The sequence below is a fragment of the Halichondria panicea genome, chromosome 1 (genome assembly GCF_963675165.1).
Source record: "Halichondria panicea chromosome 1, odHalPani1.1, whole genome shotgun sequence".
NCBI classification, from domain to species: Eukaryota; Metazoa; Porifera; class Demospongiae; order Suberitida; family Halichondriidae; genus Halichondria; species Halichondria panicea.
The window spans coordinates 6,551,421-6,564,823 of NC_087377.1; the positions used below are offsets into that span (position 1 = coordinate 6,551,421).

Here is a 13,403-nt window from a genome sequence, read left to right on the forward strand (position 1 = left end):
CAAATAATGATGGCGTACAGGGCACAAAAGCAGGGCATATGGCATAAGCAATAGCAATGCAGAGCATTAGAGCATTATGAAGCAAATGAAAATTCATTTTGCTAAGCACTCCTAGTATTAAGCGAACTATAGGCACAACTCGAGAACCACGTACCATGCCACAAACCAAAATCCTGGAAACATGACCAGGAGCCCACAGAGAATCTCCAGTACTGCACTTGCATGAGCAGCTGTAGCAGTCTACACGCAGGTGCACTACCTGCGCTGCACCAACTACCTTGCTGCACACCGCGTACCGAGGCATAATAATTAGGGCAGGGCAGGGCGTATGATAGGGCAATGGTAGGGGCAGGGGCATAGCAAGCTAGCTGGGGGCGGTATTTAGACTCACTGTGTCAGCTCAGGGAATGGAGGTGGTCTTGCTCGAAGTAGCTTGGAGGCCAGGTCTATAGACATAACTCTACATGGCGAGGGGTCTTTGTGTTTAATAGGCATCTAATTTTTGTTGTTGAGAAGAGTGTGGAAGCCAGGGTGAGGTACTTCAGGAAAGGCTTTACTCAGATAGCTGGTATAGCAAATGCAGAGACCTCAGCCACGAGGTTACTGGTATGTAGTGAGCTAGCTGAGAGCACATGTTCATATAAGATGGGCGAGGTCTTTATGTAATTTATGTCAGTAATGTATCATCTATGATGTAATGATAGTAGGCAGGGCAGCATGGGAGGTACATCGGTCGATCATGAATAACATTTAATTTAGCCCACGCATTTTTTTACAAACAAACAGCTAGCTAGTCTGGTATCCTGAATTGGCTTCAGTTTCTGGATCAACCACAGATTGCAAGTCGTATCAATATATTCAAGGTAGGTTAATGATTGGTCTACTATATGATAATGCTAGCTAGACTGATCTATTATTCTACTAAAAGCATTAATATTCTTGTGAAAAGCTTCATCCATGTACTATAGATATGTGTTCCGGATCGACTCTCTGTGCATGTGTCATTGTGTGCTAGCTAGATTTGAACTATCTGGCTGCATGCATGTACGCATACTGGCCCATTCATGTCAATATGCTGTGCCATGAATGGTATAGATCTACTCAGAATGTAGAGGAGTCCGCGACAACTGTGCGCCTAATATTTATTTTTGCTGCTGAATCAGCATTTTGCCTATGATTTAGAGGTACGTACATACATGTTGCACTCCTCTTTATGTCTAGTTTTAGTAATAGGAGCTCTAGCTATAACTCGCTCTATTTACGGTAAAAACGGTAAAGGTGAGTTTTATGAAATGCTGATTCAACAAAAGATCAGGCGCCCGGTTGTCGGACCTCCTCTGGTAGGGGAATTTCTAGTTGAAGCAGGGGGTGCTCATGCAGGGGAAGATCCAGGCATCTTAAAAAAGGGGTTCTAAAAGTATCACTGAGAATTTGCTAAAAAAGGGTCAACTATCATTTAAGACTCTATTCGTAGAGCTAATGTACACTGTGACATCCATTGATGAAAAATTAAAAAATTTGAATATTATAGCCAACCATTTTATTATAACAGATCTTGTAACAGATCTTGTAACAGTCTAAATTATTCTCTTGGATCGACAAGTCACTGCACTACGTGTACATAATAACATTGCCTGTCAATCCTGATTGCGCATGCTCCAATTGGTGTGATCATGACTAAACGCGAGCTCAGTTAGCTAGACCAGTGCTGATTATAATTATAGTAGATTACTTTCATGGTTGGGAGGCCAGGGGGCCGGGGGTGCTCCTGGGTAGTACTCTTGTCATGCAGATCGGAGTTGTTACAGTACATTGCATAGCTACAAAATTAATCATGTGAAGGATGCAGGTATAATAAAATGGAGAGCTAGAGTCAGACGTGACATTATTTTGAAGTACATGTACGTAACTCTGATCATGCAGGAACTGTAGTTGGTCTGAAAGTATCGGTTTATACATCTATACATACATGCAGTACTGAGTCCAGCTAATAATAACTAAACACTGTGTTGTTAATTCCACAAGGAAACATCTGCTATCATGTTTGTTTGGTTGATTGTCCTTTGTTTATGTACCATCATGATCTGTTTATAAATGAGCTTCTTGCTTCAATGGGTCATAAATTGATCGTTTTAGTATGCTCCTTTGCTGTTTGTATTATAAGTGCCATAGTGCCAGCTTACGCAACATCAATGTTTTCAAGCCCCTATAAGTCAACACAATGTAATTACAACATCCATATAATTATGTAAGCCTGCTTGGTTCTATACCTGGCTCTATAAAACTCAGTATACGTAAGGGACATAAAACACTTAGTATTCATTGTTTCCTTGTGGTGCATCGCCTGACAAGGGATGAATATCATAATATTTTTTTCATAGTGTATTTTGGCTAATTATGTAGTAGTAGTAGTAAACAAGTTTTCCATTCCGCTAATACACGCCTTGCTGAGTAGACTAACTCAACATGCACTTTGCCATCCACAGACATAATGGCATCGCACTCAGTAGACCCTCGATACTATTCTAGTAACAGTTGGACACCAGGACAACCGCCAAACATTGCGGGAAGTAAGGCTCCCCCACCTCTTCCACCGAGACCCCCTGACTTACCAGGTCAATTCATTAGTTACCAGCATTTTGTTATCTGCAGTCCTATGTGTACTGTAGCGTCATGTGCATATTCATGCACTGTAATGTTGTCACATGCACAGATTTGCCGCCACCACCTATTCCCAACACTCCTCGTCCCAACCTCAATATATCGCAGAGTAAGTAATGTATTTTGTAAAAGTTAGCTTCGATCATAATAATGTACCACGGCCAAATTACTTTCAATAAGACCATACCAGTAAACGTGTGCATCATGTATTGCTCCACCAGCTCTTCAATACCCTGGCAGACACGAGGTGTTCACTTTGCCTGAGCTGGTGGAAAAACATCAAAACCTGTTTCCTCTCAAAGTAGTAGTTGCCAAGGGTCATTACGGAGATAGAGGAGAAGATTCGGTCATAGCAACAGATGAAGTCTACAATATCCATTTTATCAAAAGATCAAAGGTTATATCTACTAGGACATTATAAATTATGTGGACTAGCTAACACATTATCGATACATGCTACAGGTGTTCACTGTCAAGGACAAAGTTGGAAATAAGTACATTTTGCCTCTCAACTCAGCATGTAAGTTTGGCCTCTACTACCAGAAAGGAACACGCTACTTTGACACTGTGGAAGATGTGATGAAGGTATTTACAAGATATCAATCATGTTGAAAGAATCATGATACATTACATACTAATTGCTTGTACTTAGAGCTTCAAGACACCTATAATTCGTTTAATTGTTCCTTATTACTATGTTACGTCAATTTTCATATCAGGTCATTCAATAAAATACATATACGTACCGTACCTTTCCTCTCTCTACAGGCCTCTCCTCTTCCTAGTGTGATAGCTGCTCAGTGTAGTCATTCTAGTGGGAATGAAAAGACCAGTGTGTCCAGACTAGAGATTCTTGTGGTGAAGGGAGTCAGCAAGGTATAATTATGAGTACATAGTTATGGAGGCAGCAGATGGTGTAGTTAAACATTTGCGAATGACACTGCATGTATGTACAAGCCTATAGTGAATCGTAACCATTGCTAGTTGCATGCTACGTGTATGCATGCCTTTCCTTCATTCACAATGAATTCAAAAACTGAATTCAAAAACTGGCTATTTTCAATCGAATCATAATATTCAAAACCAGTATACGGCAATACGTACAGCATCAGGAGTATATAAAGGGGAGTAAGCAACTACTATAAAATTTGTTATTGTACGTCTCGATCACTACGTCACAAACACCTGTGTAAAACTGTGTGGTTTGACTTGACCATGTATGGCTAAGGCAGGCAGGCTTAAATCAGACATTCTACCCATGCATGTGCTTGCGCAATACATCAACCACGCTGTTTTGGGGGGTTTTTTGAGTGGGTTGTACAGCTACTACTTGAGATGTGGGCGTTTTACATACATAGTATGACGAGCCAGACAACAACATGTTTGTATGGGCTGTATAGTAGTTGCTTATAATACTCCCCTTCATGTACTTTCCATTAGTATTGAGGTACGGGTATTTTATGGAGATAAAAATAATTCCTGTGTACAATACATTGCATTGTACTGTATTTGCAATTAGTCACTGAGTCACCATACTCATACAAAACTTATCACTCCTGACAGCATGTACTATGTAGTATAACAATCCTGTACTTAAAATGTTGTTCTCTATAACAAGTTCGCATAATTATTGTCCTATACACAAACATAGGGCCGGATCGGTCGCAAGTCCATACTCAATGTTTTCAGCATCTCAAAGAGACAGGACAAACAGCTCACAAAAGAAATAGTTGGAAGATTCACAACTGACCCTTCCTATGCACCTATGTACCTTTCTGATCTGGTCAAGTACGTCCCCTTTGAATTTCCACTAGCCATCCACTTCTACCCTGACTATGAGACAGAGGATCAGAGTTCAAATTACTTGAAGTCATGTGAGAAAATGACCATCATAAAGGTGAGTCTATGATAAGCTATTTAGGTGTACGTGGTCTAGCACTTAATTTTATACTGTGTAATGTACTAAAAAACAATGTGTTGGGCACGGATTTATAGCTGCCATCTAGCATTACCTGTTTCATGTAAATCGTACTCTGAGCAATCTGGTGTTTTGTTCATAGTATAATTATAGCCACTACATTGTGTAGGAGTTCATCGAGACCTCGGTTGTGACCAGTCCACTGTTAGAGGATGACGGTGACGATGACGATGATTGCATGGAGCTCAACGAACGTGTTGTGGACATACCGGTATGCACGTGTGTTGTTGGAGTGGTATTGTTGTTCATATTCTGGGGGGGCTTACCTAGATTGTTTTAGTTTATATATAAACAGTATTCAATCAGTTATCAAAACAAACAGGTTGTGCCACGTGTGTTTCTGTTGCACTTACATAAATACAGTGGAACCCCTCTATAACGGACACCTTTAGGGAACATTGTTTTGGCCTTTATACAGATGTGGCCTTAATTGTTGAGAGGTTGTTTTGTACACAAACTGTTCATTTGGGACCTGGGTGCCTGGCCGTTATATAGCAACTGGCCTTTATTCGGAGGTGGTTGTTAACAGAGGTTCCACTGTAATACCAATGTTTTCACGGTTGTACAACATCTCTGCGCATGACAGCTAGCTGTGACTTATTATACCGTAATCCATTACAACATCATAGTTATGTACAGTTATAGTTGCACTACATTTCCTTGATTCCCTATCGAAATTAATGTTCGCAACTCTAATTAGGAGACTTTATGTCCCCCAAACTGTCCATGTACTGTATGTATGAAGTAAAATTTCGCACTACATGTTGTAACATATTTCCATACGGCTCTTTCTCGCTTTCTTGTTTCCACACTTTTTAATGCTTCCCTCTGCCCAGTTGGAAATTATAAAAGACAGTTGGCACTCTGTATAATTCATTGTATGCACGCCAGTCTTTTTTTCAATCTCTTCATTACTATAATTATGTACTGTTCCATCATAGCTGAGCCTCCCTATTGAAGTAAGTGTCTTGCCTCCTGAAGAAGACGACACTGATGACTATGAGCAGCTGTATGAGACCACAAGAACCTTGATATCTGGCTATAACCCAGTCCTGGGAAAGACACTTCGAGATGCTAGTGATGATTACAGTTACGCCACTCAGACACAAATGTTTTCTGCTGTCCGAAAAGGTATTCCTCAAAATGTTCAATATTATACCCGCTTTACGGGTATATTTTGAGGGTATATAAACTTTCAAAAAGACCATTTGAAAGGTTTTCGCTTTTAGCGGAATAGTGGCTTTTTGCATCATACATGCTTGCTTTATTAAATTGTTCGTGGTACATGTACATGCTTATAATCAGTGAAAACCGCGAACATTATTTTATACCCTCGAAATATACCTGCTATGCGGTACATATATAATTATAGTCAGGGTTTTATCTAGGACAGGGCGGAATATTTGGGCAAAATGTTTGGCTAAGCCCACTTTTTTACCACACACGTACCCTATTACATGCTCGTGCATCACAGTAGATCAAGTTACACCATCGACAGATTCTACCTTATGGTTGTGGTTAACATGTGGTTGAGTTTAATCATGCACATTAACCAATGTGTTGTAGTACTAATGTGATGATGTCATTATTCTACTCAATTGGCGGGGGGGAGGTTCACCCCTGCCCCCCCCCCCCAATTAGATAAAACCCTGATAGTAGCTCTTTTTCATACCTATAATTATATAGGTTTTGAGAATGAAGGTCTAAAGATTGAGATGCCGGCAGTTATCAGTTCTAGCAGTGTTCCTACACCAAGGTGAGATTTAAAATTATAATTTTATGTATGTATGGAGACTTGAAATGTCAATAGGTTGCCTACAGCCCATAAGCCTGCTGCTGAGTCATACGAGGACATTGAACACTTACAGTAATAATAGTTATGCTAGTATAATTATACTCAACAGTGTATATTGCTTAGGTTTTCCATGCCTCAACGTAGACAAGATGCAGAAAGTTCCCCAAGGTAAATATCCCGCTTTTGTAACAGTGTTTTTTGTACTCTTTTCTTTATAATTAGGGTTTTTACAGTACTAATAATCAAATCGATTATCCTAGCTGTTATAATAATTATGCTGAGCTTGCTAGAGGGTTCAAGATTAGTCATCGTTTGTTTAAAGTGTATATAATATTATGATAAACTGTCTACGAAATAATTACCGTATTACTAGAATATTTTGCTGGTGAAAAACCTTTGCGAATGAGCCAAATCAGCAAAAAATTGATCCTTTGCTATCTGCGTTATGAATGATCGTGTGTATTTACCATTTATTTAGGTTTTGCAATTTAATGATCAACCCTCGCAAAGTTTGCATAATTATATTCTAGTAATACGGTATTCAAATTTAGAATTATATTATTATTTTAAATGGAAAGCAACTCAGTTTTTTTAGGCATTATCAATTTACTCATGGATTCTAACAATTAACTTCCAATACCTTTTGGTGTGCTCTCTTCCAGAGGTGGCTCAGACCAATTGGACAGTTCTATGCCACTTGGGAACAAGAGGAGGTCCATGTATCAACCACTAGTTAAATCTCCTTCTCATGATGACTATCAAGATATGGACCTAGTAAGTGTTGTGATATAACTCTTAAGGCTACATGCAACCCCCATTTTTGCTCAACGTTTTCCCTATAATTTATAAGAGGCTATTATCTCATAGGGCCTCACTACTTTTCCATTAGTTTTATTAACTTTGACATTACTGTAAATGCGTGAAATTAATACTGTATAGTAGAGTGCATGCATAAAGTAGGACTATATTATACATATCAGGAAATTGAAAACTACATATTTTTATAGTCAGTATAATTATTGCAACAACGAATAATTATATGAGGGAATAACTTGAGATCGTCAGAGTTATAATTAGTAAAGTCTTTGAAAATTGCACTGCGAAAACTGTACGGCACTGAGTTAGTTGCTCCTTCTGCGCAAAATATACTAGATCATGCATCTAAACTGATATAGGTGCATGTGAAAGTAGCCTCGTTCCCGTGCAGGCAGGCCAATTTTTCTTTATTAGAACAGAAAGACAAATTATTCTAGGAACGAGAAAGTTATCTATTTTAGGCATTGTGCACCATTTTCACAATGTCATGCAAAGGTGTTATTTCCCATATATATGAAAAGTTTAGGAGTTCACTAGGATCACATGCAAAGACGTTGTGCATCAATGTTATAATGCATTAATTGACCACATATCTAGTTGTGTTGGACTGTTAAAACAAGGAGTGTGGGCATAAAGTGAGCGCCAGAATGAGATCAATTTGCTATAATGATTAATTTTTAGCCTTAGTCTCCTTTTGTTCTCCCCACAGCCACAGGCTCACGACTCGAGGCAATCATCTATGTCACCATCTCGAAGCTTTGACAGTAGCATTACTCCACAGCCACCCTCAACCTACAAGGCGGCCCCCTCCGTACCCCCGCGAAGAGCAGCCACATTCAGAGAAATCCACGGAGGAGGATTGAACTCCACACCACCCCCACCTGTGGGTCCGAGGAAGATATCACTGCCAACAGGAAGTGCTTCAAGTATGAGCGAGTAAAATACATCTTATAGCAATGAAGTTTCAAGGAAATTCACAGTTATAGTGATATAATTATAGTAATTTATGATAAAACAGCCTAAAGTTAGCCAACATCTTGTTATCATTACTCATCCGATCCCTACACAGGTGCTGATGGAGTGTTCCATGCTAAACATTCCCTTCCACCTCCACCACCCCCTGAGTCAGCACTTTCCCGACTGCAGGAATCAATGGACTCTCTCGTACTCAAAATAAAATTACTGGAATCAACAAAACCTCAAGGTGAATACCATGCATGATGTTGTAGCTTATCAATATTGAGATTCTCACTCCTTGTAATTTTTGTCTAAATAGATGATTCGTTTGAACTGAGGCAGCAGATAGACTCCCTCTCTTCTGTGACTCAGATCCTCCAAAGCACTTGTAGCTCACTATCAAATGAGATAAGTGGATTGAGGAAAGACATGGACACATTAAAGACCCAGGTATTAGACAAGTGTATGAAAATTAGGGATGCATGCATATGGATATACATGTAAGCTTGCCTGTTTGACAAAAGACTGGATTTGTAACCGGCAAGAGTGCATGTATAAAGAGAAAAGGGCATGCCACTCGCTATAATTATAGTCGTACGTGTGTATATAATTATAGAAAATTCATGTGAGAGGGTGACATGCTGCTACATGTGGATCCAGTATATGCAGCAGACATTATAAAAACTTGTACTAGCTACAGTGCTTAGCATTATTACTGTCTCAGTTGCGTGTCCTCTCCCGTACCTAGTAGTCATTGCAGTCAGTACGCCCTTGTAACTGGCTGATAAAATAAGCTTTTCCTTTTCATGCAGGTCAATGAAATTTCAAGTAATGGAGGAAATAGCTTTTCTAGTAGCACTACTCTGCCGAGCCTGAATTGTGATCAGGTACACAATAATTATACAATCTTGCGGCATGAAAATAGTCTAGCTATGATCATAACCCACAGGTAATTACACTGCTTGAAGCTATGGGTCCATCTCTGGCCAGGTACAAAGAAACTTTTAGTCAGGAGGACATTGATGGTGATTTGCTGGCATTGTGCACTGAAGAGGTTCTTGAAAATGACCTTGGTAAGGCCAACCAACATAATTCCTGCATGGAATTGTGTTCCAAATAATAATAATTGTCGTAAATCCCGTTGAATTGTGCATGTGGCACACTCACAATAATATACACGAGCTGTTTCAGTGTCACGTACTTACTGCAGGTATAAAACATAAGCTTGATAGGCTGAAGCTAATGCAAGTGATACGGGGCACAAAGTCTGTGGAGAGCATCATGCAAGGAGCATACGTTCAATTCGAATTTAATTCAGGGACCAAAGTTCCACAGTGATAATAACAATAACTTTTTATTGTCGCCACACAGATAATTTTATAATGCAGTATAATATACATAATTTACATGTCTTAGAATTGACGATAAAGCCTTTTAGCTAAGTAGTATGTAGATGGTAATGCAAATGACTTATATAATGTATGCAATCCACAACTATTGCAAAACACCTACATGTAGTATATATATAGTGAGCATCAAACTTGTCACTTAAAATGCTGTAATACATCTAGCTACAAAGTTCTCAAGTTAAGATCAATTATGAAATTAGTAGTGATTGGAACAGGAACTACACCCTCTGTGGCCTGCTGAAACCTGATGACGGTGTGTCTTGTCTCTAGAATTGTGTGATCTGCTACGTGACTTGTCATGTGATTTGCTACGTGGCTTGCTATGTGACTTGTCGTGTGACTTGTCATGTGATTTGCTACGTGACTTGCTACGTGACTTGTCGTGTGACTTGTCATGTGATTTTCCCTCCGTATGGTCTCGGCTATTTTCTTCACTCTTCTTACGACACATGCCCTTACTGCATCCCCTATTCCTGCTTTTGTGGTGACGAGTATCATCTTCTGAATCACAGCTACTTTTTCTGTGGCCATGCCTGCTGTTCTTATCCTGGTCATGATGCCCAGTGTCCTTTCCAACGTCACATTCAAGCATTTGCCACCTTCGATCACTGTAGAGAATACATGATTTGTGCATGTGTGGCTAATACTGTTTTGTCGTCAAAGCCAACATGATACATCTGTAAACATAATAATAGCTGTGTATGTGTTAAACCCTGTTTCTTGTGCAATCTCATATATAATTAGGTGTCGTAATAACTTCGATCACTGCATGTATGTGCAGTGTACTCATATACATACTCACTTTGCCCTCCAGTTGCTGACAATCCCTACAAACGCTCTTTGTGTGTCTCCCTTGTGTCTGTTTTTGGAGCATTTCCTCTTGTTTGTATTTGAGGATGCCTTGTGTTCAAAATAGGCTTTGTCATTATTCAATTGCTAGAAAGTGTGTGTATAGAATTACATAATGTTGATTTAGTCTAATCAAAAGGAGCACGGCACGTACGCTGAATGTAGTGTTCATATAAGCTGTCCACCCACCATACCTTTGTAAGCTCACACTCTTCAGTATGGTAGCCTTTAGCTGAGCAGCACTTGATTTTCCAACGACGGTCCTCTTTGTTGTCCCAGTGTTTGCTGTCCACACCTGAGGATATTGAAACGTGCACTGCGACGTGCTGTATTATAATTATACAACTTACCTGCCATAACTTTTCCTTTGGGACACATAAATCTGATGGGTGCTTGCCAATGATTGATGTAGACAGGCCAAGAGCAGTCACTGAGGGGAATAGACACAACTTTCGCACAACCCCAGTTCCAAAGCCTGTCTCGATATCTGTTGTGATACACACTCCGCACCTGTAAAAATAAATATCATGTAGTCTGATGTAAATCTATGGACAGAAATGTATTGTACCTGATTCAGAGCTTCTCCATTTTTAGCATTGCACTCAAAGTGAAGTGGACGATCAAAGTTGTTCTGGTATGATTTCTACAGCATTTTTAGATCATAATCGTTATGCTCAGTAAAACCGTAACAACGGAAAAAAGTGGTAGATAGAAAGTGGAGCAACTTCATTGTACGTACAGTTCGATATTGTTTGTTTCTTGCCCTTATTAAATGAACTTTTTGAGACACTTTTTTTGCTGTTTTTAAGGGTTAGCAATTCCACGAAAATTGAAGTACATAAAATATTTCGCTATTATGGAAGACGCAACCTCAGATCAAATAGCACAAACTTCATTCAGCAAAATGTTTTTAGAGGCATTTCCACGAAAATTAAATGCCTCAAAAATGTTGCACTATACATGTACATGTATAATTATGGTTAAAATACATGCACAAAATTAATGGTGAAAAACGCAATCTACGTAAATTAAAGTGATAAAAATTACCATGTATAATTCATATTATACCATAGCTGGTAATACAAATGTACATGATTATAATTATGCTTACCCCTTGATATCGGATCTGTGCCTCAGCTAACTGGTCATGTAGATTTTCACTGACTAGATCTACCTCATTTCTAGTCGCCTCAACTGCAATGATAACAGCAAGTAGTGTGGTAATGAGGTTGACCAACATGTCTAACTTTTCAGCTAGTATAACGTTAGGATGATTATTGTAGATGCTATTATAAGCCTTGCAAGTCTGAGAGAAAGTAATATATATAGGACGTTGTGATGTGAACTTGTATTCTACTTCCATATTGTGTAATCCAATCTAATGAATAGTGTAATTGAATAGTGTGGTACTTCCATTGTGCAAGCACAACTTTTCATTGTCGTCAAAATTAATACAGACAGGCATGAATGCATTCGCCATTTTCAGTTTTCTAAGTACTATTACATAGTCTATTGAGCAGGGCACCACATTTCCTGCTGGCATGCATGCAATTATTATTCGTCTATTTTACAAAAACCAGCCCAAAAGATTCACTGCCCATGTATACTGTATTACATGTGCTAAAATGTTTTGCAAGCATCAGACATAATTATGCGAACTTTGCTAGCGTCAATCAATTCGCATAAAATTGCAAAACCTAAATTAGTATTGCACACGATCTTTCCAGAACACAATAGTTAGATTGCAAAGGGTCAATTTTTCTGCTCGTTAATTTTGGCTCATTAATTAGCATGCAAATTAGGTTTCTCACCCGCAAAATATTTAGTAATACGGTATAATTATGTGTATCTATAGTTATTTTAGGGTATGGTCCAATTTCAGCTCGGAGCCTGGAGTTTATATTTAACTCTTTTGTCTGCATGACCTTAGTCTCAGGTCCTGGCCACGCTTTAAAGCGAGGCCTGGATCTGAGACTATGCATGACTATATAGCGTATTTGCACAATTTCACCTTGCATATTCATGCAAGCTTAGCATAATGCATGGTGAGAATTATACATTCGACTTCACATTATTTTTATAATACGTACTCCTTTATTAGCTTTATTATAATTATACAGTCTCATCTGTGGCCCAAATGCCTGTAGAACGATGGGAAGCAAAAGTACTCTTTGGCCATTGCAAATTTATGGACTCTGCCCATTGTAATTAATTTTACATGCAAGAAGTAATTGTGCAGTGGTGAGCACAGCATCATTGAGTAGTCTCAGAAGCAGACGTCTTTTATGTGGAGAGGTACAAATAATTTAATCGAAAGGTCATAATAATATTAGTGCCTAAGATCTATGTCCTATCCCCCCTGCAACACCTATCCCCTCTGCAACAAATTACAATGAATACTTCAGTATACGTAGCTATGAACAACACTAGATTTTTGCAGTAAAATAATAGATAGGTTAATGTGTCTTGCATGTGATCCTTTTGTTATAAACACAATTGTATTGATTCTGTGTAGTGGACACTAGCTCTATTTACACTATAGTGTATAGTGTATAGTGTATAAGAGAAGGATTATCGTAAATGTTCATATCATGCTCCTGCTTATGCTAGATGCTATTGGTAAATTATAATAGGCTTTGCATGTACACAAACAGTTTGTAAGTAGTGCTTCGTTTGCAGCTAATGCTTTTTTTATTTGAGACAGGGAGGAGAACCACATAATTATTGACATTTAATTTTTCCCACCACTAATTGGCTACGTCTGGCATATCTCGTCTTTCTTCTGTCTTCAAAACGGTTAGATCTCCTAGACCAATCGTTTCACACTTTGGTGTACTAATATACATGTATACTGCCATGTGCAACTCAATGAATATATTTTCACACGTGCAGTACGTGCCTATGTATATTTCATAAATTTATTCAGTGTAAAAGGACT

At 38.8% G+C, this 13,403-nt stretch overlaps 2 protein-coding genes across 5 annotated transcripts; one reads left to right on the forward strand and one right to left on the reverse strand.

The window, feature by feature from the left end:
- Window positions 1-737: 737 nt before the first annotated feature.
- LOC135338393 (uncharacterized) lies at window positions 738-9,619 on the forward strand. Of its 4 annotated transcripts, none has more exons than XM_064534508.1 (19): window positions 738-852; window positions 2,485-2,615; window positions 2,714-2,770; window positions 2,883-3,058; window positions 3,124-3,246; window positions 3,430-3,537; window positions 4,313-4,558; window positions 4,749-4,850; window positions 5,581-5,770; window positions 6,326-6,395; window positions 6,450-6,506; window positions 6,558-6,602; window positions 7,097-7,208; window positions 7,960-8,176; window positions 8,320-8,454; window positions 8,527-8,657; window positions 9,020-9,094; window positions 9,157-9,280; window positions 9,418-9,619. In XM_064534508.1, exons 2-19 carry the CDS (start codon window positions 2,492-2,494, stop codon window positions 9,543-9,545), a joined length of 2,220 nt encoding a protein of 739 aa, XP_064390578.1. In that variant the 5' UTR covers window positions 738-852; window positions 2,485-2,491; the 3' UTR covers window positions 9,546-9,619. The 4 variants fall into 4 exon arrangements, with proteins under 4 accessions (XP_064390578.1, XP_064390595.1, XP_064390603.1 ...); XM_064534517.1 differs by having other exon boundaries at window positions 749-863; window positions 2,487-2,615; XM_064534525.1 differs by lacking the exon at window positions 6,450-6,506.
- A 115-nt stretch (window positions 9,620-9,734) lies between these two features.
- On the reverse strand, window positions 9,735-11,828 carry LOC135338421 (serine/arginine-rich splicing factor 4-like). The gene is made up of 6 exons (XM_064534545.1): window positions 11,577-11,828; window positions 11,034-11,108; window positions 10,816-10,975; window positions 10,660-10,760; window positions 10,419-10,552; window positions 9,735-10,224 (listed from the first exon to the last, which is right to left on the reverse strand). The coding sequence occupies exons 1-6, from the start codon at window positions 11,826-11,828 to the stop codon at window positions 9,813-9,815; spliced, it is 1,134 nt and encodes a 377-aa protein (XP_064390615.1). The 3' UTR covers window positions 9,735-9,812.
- Between the last annotated feature and the right edge of the window lie 1,575 nt (window positions 11,829-13,403).

Coding starts and splice junctions, on each gene's coding strand:
- LOC135338393 (XM_064534508.1), top strand. CDS start 2,492: ATGGCATCGCACTCAGTAGACCCTCGATACTATTCTAGTAACAGTTGG. Junction 4,559..4,748: donor AGAAAATGACCATCATAAAG/GTGAGTCTATGA, acceptor TACATTGTGTAG/GAGTTCATCGAGACCTCGGT. Junction 8,177..8,319: donor GCCAACAGGAAGTGCTTCAA/GTATGAGCGAGT, acceptor ATCCCTACACAG/GTGCTGATGGAGTGTTCCAT.
- LOC135338421 (XM_064534545.1), bottom strand. CDS start 11,828: ATGGAAGTAGAATACAAGTTCACATCACAACGTCCTATATATATTACT. Junction 10,761..10,815: donor CAAAGGAAAAGTTATGGCAG/GTAAGTTGTATA, acceptor CAATATCCTCAG/GTGTGGACAGCAAACACTGG. Junction 10,225..10,418: donor GTCAGCAACTGGAGGGCAAA/GTGAGTATGTAT, acceptor TATTCTCTACAG/TGATCGAAGGTGGCAAATGC.